This window comes from Acanthaster planci, linkage group LG17 (assembly GCF_054643075.1).
Source record: "Acanthaster planci isolate LZ-2023a linkage group LG17, COTS_SCS, whole genome shotgun sequence".
NCBI classification, from domain to species: Eukaryota; Metazoa; Echinodermata; class Asteroidea; order Valvatida; family Acanthasteridae; genus Acanthaster; species Acanthaster planci.
In genome coordinates this window covers 1,738,835-1,754,544 of record NC_141793.1, presented here as the reverse complement: position 1 = coordinate 1,754,544, position 15,710 = coordinate 1,738,835, and the positions used below count along the sequence as shown (strand labels likewise).

Below are 15,710 nucleotides of genomic sequence, written 5' to 3'. Positions count from 1 at the left end.
ATAATTACAGTCCACCCTATCTTTTATAATGAAAGATTCACATTTTTTCCTTGGACCAAGTAAGCTTGTGTATCTATTGGATGATACTGCCGTGTGGGATTGGTCCCCAGAAAACATGATTAAGCATTGGTTTCTATACGTCTTCACTCCCCCCCCCGAACGGAAATGGTGGTAACCTACAGGTCCGTGACCCCATTCACGGCCCATTGAGGACAGAAAGCAGATGGCCACTTTTCGGCCACCTGTGTAAAATCTGCTTCTCCGGTATCACAAAAGCAGAAAAATTGAATTCACGGTTGTTGTCAAAACGTTCAATCCACTTTCCTGCTCACGTTAAAATACAGATGGCCACTTTTCGGCCACCAACAAAAAGAGGAAAGTTAAGTGGAAAAATGCATTACAATAAAATGATCATTCTGCTCTTGAGGTAGCAGAAAAGTCAACAATTGCTTGTTACAAAAACGTAAAACCAGCTTTTCTATTATTCTGATAGCAGAGAAGCAGATGGCCGCTTTTCGCTCTCCATACTCCATGCATGGAGTAAGTCTTCCGTACACACATGGTGAGCGGCCATGGTGTCAAAAAAGGAGTCTGTGAGGTTGGTGTCGAGTCAGATTTATCTTCAGAGTGCAGATTTGTCCCACCGCTTTTGAGAAGGTCCATAAATGCTGTACCGGGTAGGTTTTTGAAAGGTTGTTTTTTGTGGTATGGATACATCATACCGTTGATGACAGACGGGAACCAGTTTGAAGTTAAGATTTAACCCTCACGTGGCAGGTTCAGAACTTTATTTGTGACATTGCGGGTTTGGTACTTGCGTGTAGAGAGGCCCAACGTCGAATGCAGAGGTGAAAAGGTAAGTATTTTTTTTTAGTTTTACTCATCTCCAGAGAAAAATTGTCTTAAAACCTTAGAGATGGGTAATCGTACTTTTACCATGCCAGGCTTTTAGTCAGAGGACACATTCTTTATATAACTCATTTATAAAGAACCCTCAGATTGGAATGCATTCATTGCCGCGATATTTGCCTGAAGCTAATTCTGAAGCCACAGAGACAGGGGTAAAGGCTAAATTTAAGCTTATAACGGGAAGGCCTACAATCTCATCCTAAATCTTAGTTATGTACACTCATAATGCTTGAATGAATACAGAGGGAAACTGCCCAGAAGATGGGTCTAACATAGACCGGTAAACAGGGCCCAACGAAAACTCCGTCGATCGTTTACTAAAGAGGAGTATTCGTCTGGCTCTGTTTATGGGTCTAGGTCTAACGTTGATTTGTTTAGTTCTCCGCAGCTTTCCTGAAAAAAAGTGGGAGAAACAACCTGCGTAAGGCCTCTAGATCTTAGGAGATTTATGCATCAATGATGGTTGCTCAGTCTAAGCCAGTGACGCACCTGGAATTTTTTTGTTGGGGGGGGGCTGAGACCAGCATTTACCCTCTGAAAATAGCACATGATGGGGAGGGGAGGCAAGTGGCGAATTAAAAAAAAAATTACGGCAAACATTTTCAATTCCGAAATATTGTTATCAAATTTTTGGCAGGGGCATGAAAAAAACGTACAGGTGAAAAACATGTTAACTGTAGTGTGAAAGTACTTTCGGACCCGAACCTGGATACGTCATTGTCAAAACTTGTAGATCAGAGGAGTTTCTAGAAGTGACTGGAGTACATGTTACAAAACTATCGTAGTACAGCTCAAAGGTTGGTGGGAGAAGATAATATTGCAAAATATAGTCAAAATGCAAGGCTTACCCCTTGTAAATTTATTCAATTTGGGGAAAAAATGACAAAACTGAGATTTGTGGGAAATTTGAAGTTTGGGCCATTTTTAGTCAAAATGCAAGGCTTACCCCTTGCAGATTTATTGAATTTGGGGAAAAAATGAAAAAAATGAGATTTGGGGGAAATTTGAATTTTGGGCTATTTTTAGTCAAAATGCAAGGCTAACCCCTTGTAGATTTATTCAATTTGGGGAAAAAATGAAAAAAAACTGGGATTTGGGGTAAATTTGAATTTTGGGCCATTTTTAGTCAAAATGCAAGGCTTACCCCTTGTAGATTTATTCAATTTGGGGAAAAAATGACAAAACTGGGATTTGGGGGAAATTTGAATTTTGGGCCATTTTCAGTCAAAATGCAAGGCTTACCCCTTGCAGATTTATTCAATTTTGGGAAAAAATGACAAAACTGAGATTTGGGATAAATTTGAATTTTGGGCCATTTTCAGTCAAAATGCAAAGCTAACCCCTTGCAGATTTATTGAATTTTGGGAAAAAATGACAAAACTGGGATTTGGGGTAAATTTGAATTTTGGGCTATTTTCAGTCAAAATGCAAGGCTAACCCCTTGCAGATTTATTCAATTTTGGGAAAAAATGAAAAAACTGGGATTTGTGGGAAATTTGAATTTTGGGCCATTTTCAGTCAAAATGCAAGGCTTACCCCTTGTAGATTTATTCAATTTTGGGAAAAAATGAAAAAACTGGGATTTAGGGGAAATTTGAATTTTGGGCCATTTTTAGTCAAAATGCAAGGCTTACCCCTTGTAGATTTATTCAATTTGGGGAAAAAATGACAAAACTGAGATCTGTGGGAAATTTGAAGTTTGGGCCATTTTCAGTCAAAATGCAAGGCTTACCCCTTGCAGATTTATTCATATTTGGGAAAAAAATGACAAAACTGAGGTTTGGGGGAAATTTGAATTTTGGGCCATTTTTAGTCAAAATGCAAGGCTTACCCCTTGTAGATTTATTCAATTTTGGGAAAAAATGACAAAACTGGGATTTGGGGGAAATTTGAATTTTGGGCCATTTTTAGTCAAAATGCAAGGCTTACCCCGTGCAGATTTATTGAATTTTGGGAAAAAATGACAAAACTGGGATTTGGGGTAAATTTGAATTTTGGGCCATTTTTAGTCAAAATGCAAGGCTTACCCCTTGTAGATTTATTCAATTTTGGGGAAAAAAATGAAAAAACTGGGATTTAAGGGGAAATATGAATTTTGGGCCATTTTCAGTCAAAATGCAAGGCTTACCCCTTGTAGATTTATTCAATTTTGGGAAAAAATGACAAAACTGGGATTTGGGGGAAATATGAATTTTGGTCCATTTTCAGTCAAAATGCAAGGCTAACCCCTTGCAGATTTACTCAATTTGGGGAAAAAATGAGAAAACTGAGATTTGGGGGAAATTTGAATTTTGGGCCATTTTTAGTCAAAATGCAAGGTTAACCCCTTGCAGATTTATTCAATTTGGGGAAAAAATGACAAAACTGAGATTTGGGGTAAATTTGAATTTTGTTCCATTTTCAGTCAAAATGCAAGGCTTACCCCTTGCAGATTTATTCAATTTTGGGAAAAAATGACAAAACTGAGATTTGGGGGAAATTTGAATTTTGGGCCATTTTTAGTCAAAATGCAAGGCTTACCCCTTGCAGATTTATTCAGTTTTGGGAAAAAATGAAAAAACTGGGATTTGGGGGAAATTTGAATTTTGGGCCATTTTTAGTCAAAATGCAAGGCTTACCCCTTGCAGATTTATTCAATTTTGGGAAAAAATGAAAAAACTGGGATTTAAGGGGAAATATGAAGTTTGGGCCATTTTCAGTCAAAATGCAAGGCTTACCCCTTGCAGATTTATTCAATTTTGGGAAAAAATGACAAAACTGGGATTTAAGGGGAAATATGAAGTTTGGGCCATTTTCAGTCAAAATGCAAGGCTTACCCCTTGCAGATTTATTCAATTTTGGGAAAAAATGACAAAACTGGGATTTAAGGGGAAATATGAAATTTGGGCCATTTTCAGTCAAAATGCAAGGCTTACCCCTTGCAGATTTATTGAATTTTGGGAAAAAAATGACAAAACTGGGATTTGGGGGAAATTTGATTTTTGGGCCATTTTCAGTCAAAATGCAAGGCTACCCCTTGCAGATTTATTCAATTTTGGGAAAAAAATGACAAAACTGAGATCTGTGGCAAATTTGAATTTTGGGCCATTTTTAGTCAAAATGCAAGGCTTACCCCTTGCAGATTTATTCAATTTTGGGAAAAAATGAAAAAACTGGGATTTGGGGGAAATATGAATTTTGGGCCATTTTCAGTCAAAATGCAAGGCTTACCCCTTGCAGATTTATTCAATTTTGGGAAAAAATGACAAAACTGGGATTTGGGGGAAATTTGAATTTTGGGCCATTTTTAGTCAAAATGCAAGGCTTACCCCTTGTAGATTTATTCAATTTTGGGAAAAAATCGAAAAAACTGGGATTTAAGGGGAAATATGAATTTTGGGCCATTTTAGTCAAAATTAAAGCTTACCCCTTGAAATTTATGCAAGTTTGGTATTACTAAGTCCTATTTTCAGTAAAAATTTGAAGTTCTTAAGGACCAAATGTAAGTAGTTTTTTAAAAGCTGTGGTTTTGCTGTTTAAAAATTAACTAGAATGTAGCTTTACTTTGAAGTTATATTTAAAGATGTACAGAAGGGAGATACATGTACATGGATAAAATGTTAACTTTTAGGACAAACACTGGCAAAAACGATCTCGTCTAAATGAAAGAATAGTCTTTATTTTCCTGTTATTTCGCTTTTCTTTTTAATCTATAATAAACCTGATCATTTGCAATAACTTTAGTATAAAAAGTTTCTTGGAAAGACATTTACAATGGATTGCATTTATTTATTTTTACGCTTACAAAAATGTAACATTTCTCTACCAAAATACTCAGTTGTAAGATTAGCATTTTTCCTAATTCACAATTCTGAATTACAGCTAATAAATGTACAATGCACTTGGTTCTTGAGGTTCTTTGCTATTCAGGTATTTCAAACCAATGAGCGATAACAATTCCAGCAATTATTTAACCAGACAAGTTTTTTTTCAGAGAAAGGAGGGACGTTCCTTATGACTCCCAGCTTCATCACCTGCCATATACCGGGGCTACCCACTAAAAAAAAAAAAAAAAGCCTGCAACTTTGAACAGTGAATGCTGGGGGGAAACACTTGTACAGCTCCCCTCGTTTCTTGGATGTGACAGTCTGCAGGAGAATTCAGTATGAACAGAGACTGGATACCAGACAGTCACAGTCTCCTGGAAGAAGATTTCTTGTCTCTCTCAGCTTCCAAGTATCCATCAGCCTGGCATTTTCTTCTTTTATGTTTTCACAACCCCGTTTTTCGACATGTCATGACTCACATGTGTCGTGCAGCTTAATAACTACAAATGGTACAAACTTCAACCTTTGAATAGAAGCCCTGATAAATGAAATGACCTGATTAGAGCTTGAAATATACATTGCCACGAAACAAAAAAAATGAGCTAAGTGAAAACAGTATATGCGACTACTCGGGAATATAACAATTGTTTTGAATATTAATAGAAATCACAACTTATTAATAACTACCCACAAATGCACACCATGAAATGCGAGTTACAATTAGAAGTACTTACAAAAACAAAACACACTCCAAAATGTTGAGTACAAACATATGAGCACATTTCTGGTCTATCAGCACGTCTCCTAAAGCAATTTATACTCTGTCATTTTGAGTCAAAGCCCCCAAAAAATAGGACTGCTAGATCTGCAAATAAGCATTGACACTCCTCTGGCCAGACATGCCTGCGTGTGCACGCTGCAGATGGTTTTGGCCATTGTGCTTGTAGGCAATGTTTATGATTGCAGAGGTAAGGGCAATTTTCACGATTTGACAAATGGAATGTTCCATTCCATGCTTAAAGTCCGGTGGAATGGAACTGTCTACACTGAAAGAGGAACACCATGAAATAAAGCAAAAAATCTGCGTTGGGAAAGCTTCCTAATTTGCATGGGGAGTAAGGGAGTTAGCCTTCTAGTTACCACAGCTCTACGGATCATACCCAGCTATTTTGTCAGAATACGGCATAACCCCCCCCCCCCCAAAAAAAACCTGTAAATGCAGTTCTATACAGAAATGAAGCAATTTTTTACATCCAATACAAACAATAAAACACCTGGCTAAAAATGAACCTTTGAAAGTGAAATAACAGTGAGCACTTAAGAGAAATTGAGAACAAATATCTAATGTGTGCTAACTTCACACATACAAAACTGATGGTATACAAAATATAACAAACGTTTCTCCCGTCATTTTCACTCATCTCTCACCCCATTTGTCACGCAGTTCGTCACACGGTATCTCTCTCTCTCTCTCTCACCCACACTCACACTAACATAAGTTTTCCCCTCCTAAAGCTAGCTCGCACACTTTTGGAACTGAATACAATGGGCAAAATCTTTACAGCACTTTTTGAGGCCAAGAGTTAGGCAAAGTGCTCAAAGCTAACCAAAAACCGCTCTCTTAGAAACCTCAACACCATGTTCCCAAAGGAATTCTGCAGTACTGACAAGGAAGTAAAACCGTGCAAGTGGAAGACCCTTTTTTTTTCCGTAAAGGCAAATTACATTAAAAGACGGATTTTGAAAACTTCTGACAAACACGAACGGCAAATGTGACACAGACTAGAACAGCGAAAAGTACAAAATTCACAAGGATGCCGTAAAACTCAGAGGTCACCCAAAGTTATCACTGTTTGCACGGAAGTGAAGCTGCGAGCCTGAAAAGTAGGCACTGCCAGTGTTGTCTGATGGCTTATGGCTCTTTGCCACATCATACCAATATCATACAAGTTAAAGCCACAGACACAAAAGACCCTGTTGGACACGGCTCAACTTTAGACGGTATATCAAAGAACCGTCAAGATGTTTTGCACTTCAAAAACTGTCCTCTACAAACACAAACAGTATTTCCTTCAGGCTAAAGGAAGTGTTCACTCACAGGGTCACAAAAGAAAGAAAGAAAGAAAAACAAGCTAACTGCACCCAATGTCAGAATTTGGAAAAAGCTTGTTGAGACAACTTACATAAGGCATGCGTGAAAATGTGTACTTTTTTGGTTTTATAAATGCATCAAAATTCAGAAAATAGAGTTGTCTAAGCCCTTCCTAGTCCACTCAGCCTCATCATAAATCAGCTCTCTTCTCGTCACTGTCCACTGGGCTGTACTTTTTCCTTTTGAAGAAGCCGCACTAGAGAAGAAATTGAAAGGAACGTCACAGCGTGCTGTTTGTATTAAACTGAACATCATGGTACATCGTTTGTTTTAAAATGTCCATTGAGCTTTGCGTTGTTGCAGAGGAAATGCTGGAGTCCACACGTCCAACTGTTGACAGCATTTCCTGACCTACCCATAATGCAGCCAACTTACCTTCCAGAGAATCAGGATGACCAGCAATAGGAGCAGGAGGCCCCCTAGCACCGCGAGAATGATTATCCAGCTGGGAACCCTCTTCACGACCGGCTCATCTGGGCTCGCTACGGTGGAGACCTGAATGCAACAGAAAACCCCAGAAATTTGCTGAAGCTCAGAGCGGCATCGCTTGTGATGCAGGGCACCAGTCAAAACGTGCACGGATGCCCAATGCCTGTGGCTGGCATACGAGTACTTTTTACAGAGTGCGTTATGTTCTGATTTGATGCCAAACTGTTGCTGTATGGGCTTGCTTTCAGTAACTGACGGGTTGTGTCCAAATTATGGCTATGGCTGGAAATAACACTGCCACCTACAGGAGAGCCACCGGCTGGTGGCTGACTCCATTTCCCATAGACTTGTACATTATCACGAGCCGTAGCCGGCTAAGGATTCTTCTGACTGACAACACCATTACTACTTCAAATGTCAAGGCAAGATCCCTCTATCAAATGCCCCTCCCCTTCTCATGTCGTCCCCGAGAGTCTCTCTGATGACAAGCGGAGCTAACAGACCAACAGTCCTACCTCCATCATGACTTGGGGGAGCTCTGGTGGGGGTATGGCGTAGGGAAGGTCCAGCACTCTGGCAACACCACGGGAGGAAATCTCAAACCGGTCATAGTCCGTCTGAGAAGGTTACAAGGTGGGAACGGCAAGTCAACAAAATGGCGGTGAAGAAGTTTGGAGCAAGACCGAGAAAAACTCACAACTGCAATATCTGGAAACATCCCGACTGCAACGTGTGTTCTTGGTCACCGTGACATTTATTGGCAGAGGTTTACTAGACCCTGCATTTGTCTCAGACTGTGGCTTTACGGATCTAGAAATCAACCAATGCAAGCCTTGGTTCCAACCAAACTGGCGGGAGAATTCAAGCAAATGTTGCCAAGACCGAGACCTGGATATGTGTCAAGTCGATGGCCCCCCTTCATTGGAGAGGGGGGGGCTTGAAAGCTACATCCAGCCGTGGCCGGCAGAGGCAGCTGGAGCCCAGGCTCAGTGCAACCGACAACGCATGACCGAGACCTCCAAGACTCACCTCGATCAGGGTGTTGTTCCACAGCCGGGCCACAAACTTGATGACCTCGCTCTCCCCGCTCTTCAGCTCCTGGATGGAGCAGCTGATGGACAGGCAGTTGCCCGTGGAGCAGTCCGCCTTACCTATTTGCTGCTCCGGCTGCTCTGCCTGGCGTCGCTTCCGGTCTGCCTCCACGTCACGGGTGCTGCTTACACTCTCGTTACCACCAGCTTGGGTGTCTTCTTCGATCTGAATTCATTTGGGGGGAAAAGGAGGACTACATGCTTTTTTTCAGGGAAGCCTGGGTCCAATTTTTCAATTACCTTCAAGCACAACTGCTGAGAGTGGAACAAGCCCCAAATACCAACCCCAGTTTTTAAAAATGCTTTCAAAGATGCACACTGCTTTACCTTCCTGGTTCTTGCTATTAAAACACATCAATGTGGTAAGCGATATTCTGCATGGTGGTTCTATGAACTAGGGTCCAACTAGCACTCATTCTTAAAGCTCAGTTTTGCTTCAGGTTTCAGTTCCATACAACACAACAGGCTATGGATCTTTGCGGGCTTAAACACTTTCTGTAGCACATTTTACATAACGCCCTATCTGTTAACAGAGCAATATTTAACGCCTCTTTTTTCCAGCCAAACTGATGACGACACGTTTTGGGAGTCCCGGGTGAAGCTGAAAGAGGAAATGACAGCCAGGTTTAGGAAACAAACAACCGAAGCTGAGGCTTACCGTGAGGTTCAGCGGGTTGACGGCCCCCTGGACATTGCAGCGACTGCCTAAGCTGGGCTCCACCCGGATCAGATACAGCAAGAAGTCGCCGTCCTCGTCCCGCATCGGCCAGGAGACATCGAAGGAAGTCCGGCCGGCATTGCTGGGTCCTGTGTTGCTTACCTGAGGATGAGTACAAGCCGTAAATCCTGTAGATTTGTGGGCATCAGGAAAACTTAGGGACTGTGTCTAAATGGTAGAACGGCCAAAACAAAATGCTTGAAAAACATTACTGCCGCGCACCTCATAGACGTGAACGACGAGAGGACCTGCTTCGCTATCCTTGATGATCTCGGGATTGTCGATGCCGTCGGGCGTGAAGGCCACCTGCGCTGGTATGGAGCGCCTGAAATCATTGATGGAATCAATAAATGAGCTGGTAATCCAGAACGGATGAAAAAAAAAAAGAGCAAACTGTACTTAAGTCATGACAAAATGTCAGAATTTCATTTCCTCATCGTTAAAAAAATGCAGGAACCCCCGATGTAGGATCTCCTCGGCCAGCAGCCCTCCCTCCCCGGATATTAAATCCTGTGACTGTAGTAGAGTACCTTGCTGAGGGACATGGCTTGACTAGTCCCAAACACCCAACAAACTTTTGTCAGTAAAATCTGTTTTTCTTTGAGTCCACGCGTTCCAACCTCCGCCACAAAACCTTCCGTCAGACACTGTTACAATTCTATTTGATTCGAAATGACCAGACTAACTTACCCCAGTAGCACCACATCTACTTTTGCTTTGACTCCCACCGTGATGTTCAGGTAGTTGTTGATCAACTTATCTGGGGATGCCTCCAAGTTTTCACTGAACACAAAACATGCAGAAACGTTGTGAAATGGACGGCAGCCACAAAGGAAGGCCTAACGTTAGTTTTTTTCACGTTACGTTTCCACAAGCAATCGAAGCGAACATGACCAGTGGACAAAAACGGGCTCCTTTCAATCTGCACCTCGTACCTAAGTTGAGATTTTTTTTTTTTGGCACAACACTTGGGTTCAAATGTGAGACGATGGTCCCCCTTACCTCATGGCCGACAGAGCAAACGTGACGGATGACGTGTCCCCGATCAGTTGGAAGCTGGAGAACTTGAGACCAAAATCGGCCTGCAAGATGCAACAAAATGGAGATATTTGAGGTAAAGAACTTGGATTCAGTCATATCTTGGCATTCGGACGAAGTAAATTAAGGGTGAATTGTGGGTTCATGACGGAACTAGGAAACCTTCCCACTGAACCACGTCCCCCCGGGATGACATCACAGCTACGCTGCCCTCGGCGGTCCAGGAAAAGCACGGCTAATTTTAAACGTTTAAAATGTGCATTTTTTTCGATGCATCTACCCTATGCATCCAGGATTCCTACTCACCTTGGTCCCGCCGATGAGTGGGTTACCAACATCGCAGATGATGGTATCCACTTCTGTATCATCGCTGCAAGTGATCGAAAAATCCTGCGCCACAAAAAAAAGGGTTTTTCCCATGGGAAGATATGATTAATTATATCTAAGATGTATGTTGGAACAATGTTTAGATGTAATCACCAAGCCAAGCGGTTACGAAGGCAACATTTCGCTACTCTTCTAAAAAAACATACGAATGAGAATGAAAAGCAAAAACCATATACTTAAATTGAAAAACAATTCAGATTTGATTGGTTGGCCGACTCACGCTTTCCTTTCGTTCGACGCGCACAAACTGCAACCCTGTCGGCACGACGACCCTCAAGGTTGCTAGGAAGGCATCCTCTCCCCGGTTCAGTATTTCGATGTCCAGGATGATGGAGTCGCTACTGCCAATCACCAAATCACTGGTAGACCTGCATGTACCATTATTGGGGGAAATAAAAATGGTAACCACCCAACTGTTAGGGAGAAACAAAAAAAAATCGTGAAAAACCCGGCTGGCTGGCTTGCCCCGAGCTGAAAAGTCTCATTTCGTAACGCTGAGAAATTGTGGTTGGTCTGGTTCACATTTTACTCACGTGGATGCTTTCACGTCCAAGTCGGGGACACAAATGTTGTCCTCGCAGTTGTTGTTGATGTACACCTGAAAAGACGCCCAAGAAAGTTAGGACGCGAGTATTCAATTCACTTGGAGAGCGGGAAAAGAAGGACCTTTGGAAATTATCAACCTTGCTATTATACACGTCGACAAACAGAAAAATGCCCTCCTGACACACAAACCAAACATGTACTTCAAAAGTCTGGGAATGCATTTCAAAAAATCTAATTGGATCAGGGGCGCGAGTGGCCACTGAAATGCAAAAAGTTCCCATACTTTTGTACAGACCAGGTGTACAAAAAAGCTGAAATTCAGGGTCAACATCTAAACCCCAAAAAAGCTAAAATCGGCTAAAAAGCTGAACTCTCACACCCCTGTTGGATGGAAACTAGAATGAGAAATTATTTTGACAGTACAGACACGGGCGTGGATGAGAAACTAAATATGACAGTTTACTGGGCGTCAGCCCTGGGCGATTTCAGGACCCAGTCAGTGTTCAACTCTTGGAACAGTTCCCATCCAAGAACCGGGATCCAATCGGGACAGTTTCCTCTCTGTACCTGCTCCATGGTGACAGAGGAGGATTCCGCACTCAGGAAAGGCTGCAGCTCATAGGGAGCGAAGACGGCATCCTCGTCGTTCAAGCTGTACTCCAGGTTGATAGAGATTGGACGAAGTTTATCCCTGATGCCCGCCTAGGTCAGAAAAAGAATATCAAACACATTTGAAAAAAAAAAAAAAAAATTTCACACAGAAACTTTTTGACGTCAACCCTCCCCAAAATAGGTTTACTGAAGTTGTGGTACAATCGAACTTGGAGTGAAAAAAATGTGTAGCTTTCATTATCACAGTTGTTTTCTCATTACTTGTGGTAACATATCTTGCTTATGGACACACATGCAAGCAGGAACTGTACCTTGACATATGCTAGGTTTTCTCTACACCATTCGGTGTTCTTGGTCAGCTCCATTTTGGTGATGTCCTGGTTGGTTCCCGGGGCTGAGCCATCAGCAAAGAGCGCCCTCGGGTTGACCATCTTCAAGGAGTCCAGGGACAGCTTGTACTGTATTTCTGCGACAGGCCGACAACACAGCAAACAAAATCAAAACAAACAAAATCTCACAGCCAGGGCCAAAGTGGGAAGCAGTTGAGGAGAAAGACGGCTGAGGACAAACCCTGACCACAATCGAAATCTCGGTTCATCTTTTGGAGTAACCCAGCACACCCTGGTTGCCGTTACCGGGCCAGCCTGGCAGCGCTGCGGTTTCAGGGAGGAGCCAAACTTCGTCAGCAAATTCTCTGCAGCTTTGGCTCCCTACAGGCAATCAAGCCTTGTGCGCCGGGAAAAAAAATGGCCACACTAGGAATTCCTCAATCTTGACAAAAATCTCAAAAAAAAAAAAACCTGGTGAATTCTGAAGAGTCTCGGAGGATTTGAGGCATGATGTCGAATGGAATGGAACTACTCACGTGCAGTGTCTGGAATGTGTTTGCCTTTGTACGTTAAACAGGATGTAATCTCAAAACTGCAAAGAAGGTAACAACGAAAAGAGAAAAGATTTAATGTGATGAAACTGAATACTAGTGATTTGATTTATGTATTATTTTTCTAGATTGTCATCAGAGTTTTTTCTAATAATGACCTTGTTGCTAGACTCCCATCAGGCAGTAAGTGAGTCTTGTTCTCCAAGTTGATTCCCTCCGGTGAAACAGAGAGAAAAGCTTTTAACAAAATAACTGGACGAGATCTGAAAAAAAAGAAGAAAACCAGTTAATCCAAATAATTGAGAATATACAACAAATGATTGAATACTAACCTAACAAAGGTTTGGCTTTTTAATTTTTTTCCACACAATAACAAACTTTCACACAATAACGAACACTTTTAAAATATTTACGTGAAATTAAAAATATCCCATGTTCCAGTCAATTTCTAGCAAGGGAATTTTCCCTCGAGACTTATTAAAAAACTAGTTCCTTTCTCAAGCTCAAAGAATAAAGTAAAAGTGATTCCCTTGTTTAATCAAAATGGATGATGGAAGTCTTGATTGCATCATCTGTCCTTACCGTACGAGTACTGCTAAATCTGAGTTCTGGGCTCCAATTAACAGATCTGCGAGACAGAGGAGAATATGGTAAGACGGTTGATGAATCGGGAAAGAAATGAATAGAACCTGACAGAGTCCACACAATGAATACTAGAAACGATTGGAACCTTTGAGTATTAAAGTGCTCACATGCTTTAAGAATGAAATTGTGTGGATGAAGGGTAACGCAGCACCTCAACCGCAGTGACACTTTGCCAGCACTCCAAAGCCTAAGACTACAGCTTGTAGGTAAAGGCCGGTTCATACTTGGGAGTGAAAGCGAACACAAATGCGAATTTGTGACGTCAAATCAAATATTCACGTTGCAAATTTGTAAAAGGTCGAGCACAGTTCAACTCGAGTGAAATTTCCCTGCAAAGGTGTGACATCAAGTTTGCTTCGCTTTTGTATTCGCCTGAAGTATGAACTGGCCTTTAGGCAGTCTTCATACATCCTGACTGTGGCTAGAGAAAGCACGCCCGTCCACAGAAGACACTGGCTAGAGGCTACGGCCTCTTCCCATAAACATGTGCATTATTTGAAGCCACAACCACAACGTTTGGGACACGGCCCAAGAATGGTGGCACGTTTTTCAACAGAATTCTTCACCTTTTTGTTGCATTCAGTTCTCGGGCGAGGCATAACTGGCACTGCCTACCTGGGTACTTATTTTTGTCCATGTCCAGCCCTCCAGACAAAGCGTAGCCAAATGTTGTCACATTCTGAAGGTTGAAATCAGCTGCTCTCAAAACCTGACGTAAAATACAAAAGAACACCTATTCTTCCAATCCAAACAAGTGGCGACCAGGCAAACAGAAACAATCAGGCACGTACATGGCGACTGAAATATTTTTGTCTCACTAGGAACTACAATAAGAAAGAAAGTGGTCAACAGTATTACAACTCAGTTTACTTGAAAACTGGACGCTGAACTCAAAATCAGTTCCTGGCAACACGAGATGCACGTTTTAGCATCAGACTGGTTTGCTTTCAGTACACATGATTACTAGAGACACACTGGCTGTCGTAGTCAGACAGGGCCCGATGTTTAAATCCTGTCCAACCGACTGGGCTGACCAACAACCCAGGGCTATGTACAAGGTTTAGTTGATTAGTACTGCAGTGGCAAGCTGTTCCCGTGGTCTAAAGTCCGACGCCCCCTATCGTCAGTCTTCTTTGTTCAGCCCACAACCAACTGGACAGTGCGTTCACCTACCTGCGTGCTCCTGAGCCGCAGTCCGTCTGGTGTCCCAAGGTGGATGAATACCACACCTTCCTGGTTGTCACCCTGGTACGGTGCCCCGATGGCCACGTCTGTCATAAACGATGATTTGAACACGGTCTTAGTCTGTTTCTGTTCAAAAGCCATGGCTGTGGCTAAAAATAGCACATCTACCACCGGGGAGCCACTGGCTTGCTGTGTCTGACCACAGACCAATGAAATGGGAGGAATGCTCATAAATATGTATGAAGTGTAATCAAAGCCAATTCTTACCATTGTAACTGTCCTGGTTGACATCTCCTAACGACGTGATGGATGACCCCAGCCGTGACCTTATCATCTCACCGGTGATAGTACTTGGTTCAGAAAAACTATGCTGTAATCCCCCAAAAAACCAAAATCCAAAAGTCAAACCATTTTTGTGAGGGTTTATGCAATGTATTTTTTTAAACACAAACCTCTTGTAAAATACACCTTTGTTTCTCCATTAACCTTGCTGTCAATTTTTTTTCACAATTTCAAAGAGTCTTTTGGTTCCCTTATTGCTTGTATGCTAATGAGTATTTCCATATTCATGAGCAAAACTGTGATGCCACTTTGGGAAGCAATCCTCAATGTTCCATTGGTTTCTCCACAAACAACTGCTGATTGTTTTTTTTTTACAAATGTTAGTTTTTCTAATTGTGTCCAAAAAAGTCTCCGCCACTACACTTCAAGTCATGGCTAAGATTGTTTTTGAAACAAGACACATTGCTTGCATCAGCATTTCTCTGATCCCTAATGATATTTTACAAAGCTCCAAAAATCTTGACGCAAACCCTCACCGTGTTAAAGCTAACACACCGAAAGCTCCTTAAAAAGAGGATTTTGCACAACTAAGGACAGTACACCCTTCCAACGTTACCTAACATGGGGTACAATCCTAGAAAGAGCCACTGGTCTAGTGTAAGAGGTTTTGTCAGGATTCAGGAAGATTCAAGACGGCCTCGGATTAAAGGGAAACTTTTCAATTAACGTTTACGAAAAATGGAACTGAAGGACTCACATCTGCATTTTGGTAGTAAATGTACACCCTCCCTGCCTCCCATTTCTCAACCGTTGTCCGCCTGTCAGAGAACATGGGTGCTCCAACGATGACATCATCCAACCTGCAATGAGTATAAACCCAGGCAACAGCTTAAACAGAATTCATGTCACTAAATTCAGACTTTTTTTTAAGGTGACTCTCTGAGTCACTGTCTCAGCTTCCTTGTCAAGCAAAGCTCTTCAGATGACTCCCCGTTGCCAAGGTAACAAATGATATCTCATCCTGAGGGAA

General features: G+C 41.9%; 1 protein-coding gene across 1 annotated transcript in view; it reads right to left on the bottom strand.

Annotated features, from left to right (window-relative positions):
• Positions 1-4,542: 4,542 nt before the first annotated feature.
• Positions 4,543-15,710, bottom strand: part of LOC110975433 (integrin alpha-8-like) — a 44,594-nt gene continuing 33,426 nt past the window's right edge. The window contains exons 10-29 of the mRNA XM_022227933.2: positions 15,438-15,540; positions 14,666-14,768; positions 14,387-14,484; positions 13,829-13,922; positions 13,151-13,196; positions 12,727-12,831; positions 12,554-12,609; positions 12,000-12,154; positions 11,644-11,778; positions 11,064-11,128; positions 10,751-10,898; positions 10,450-10,533; positions 10,108-10,187; positions 9,796-9,888; positions 9,328-9,430; positions 9,046-9,207; positions 8,326-8,553; positions 7,812-7,913; positions 7,243-7,362; positions 4,543-7,063 (exon numbers count right to left, since the gene is read on the bottom strand). Coding sequence (XP_022083625.2) covers positions 6,998-7,063; positions 7,243-7,362; positions 7,812-7,913; positions 8,326-8,553; positions 9,046-9,207; positions 9,328-9,430; positions 9,796-9,888; positions 10,108-10,187; positions 10,450-10,533; positions 10,751-10,898; positions 11,064-11,128; positions 11,644-11,778; positions 12,000-12,154; positions 12,554-12,609; positions 12,727-12,831; positions 13,151-13,196; positions 13,829-13,922; positions 14,387-14,484; positions 14,666-14,768; positions 15,438-15,540 — 2,146 coding nt within the window. The 3' untranslated portion in view covers positions 4,543-6,997. The remainder of the gene's footprint in view (positions 7,064-7,242; positions 7,363-7,811; positions 7,914-8,325; positions 8,554-9,045; positions 9,208-9,327; positions 9,431-9,795; positions 9,889-10,107; positions 10,188-10,449; positions 10,534-10,750; positions 10,899-11,063; positions 11,129-11,643; positions 11,779-11,999; positions 12,155-12,553; positions 12,610-12,726; positions 12,832-13,150; positions 13,197-13,828; positions 13,923-14,386; positions 14,485-14,665; positions 14,769-15,437; positions 15,541-15,710) is intronic.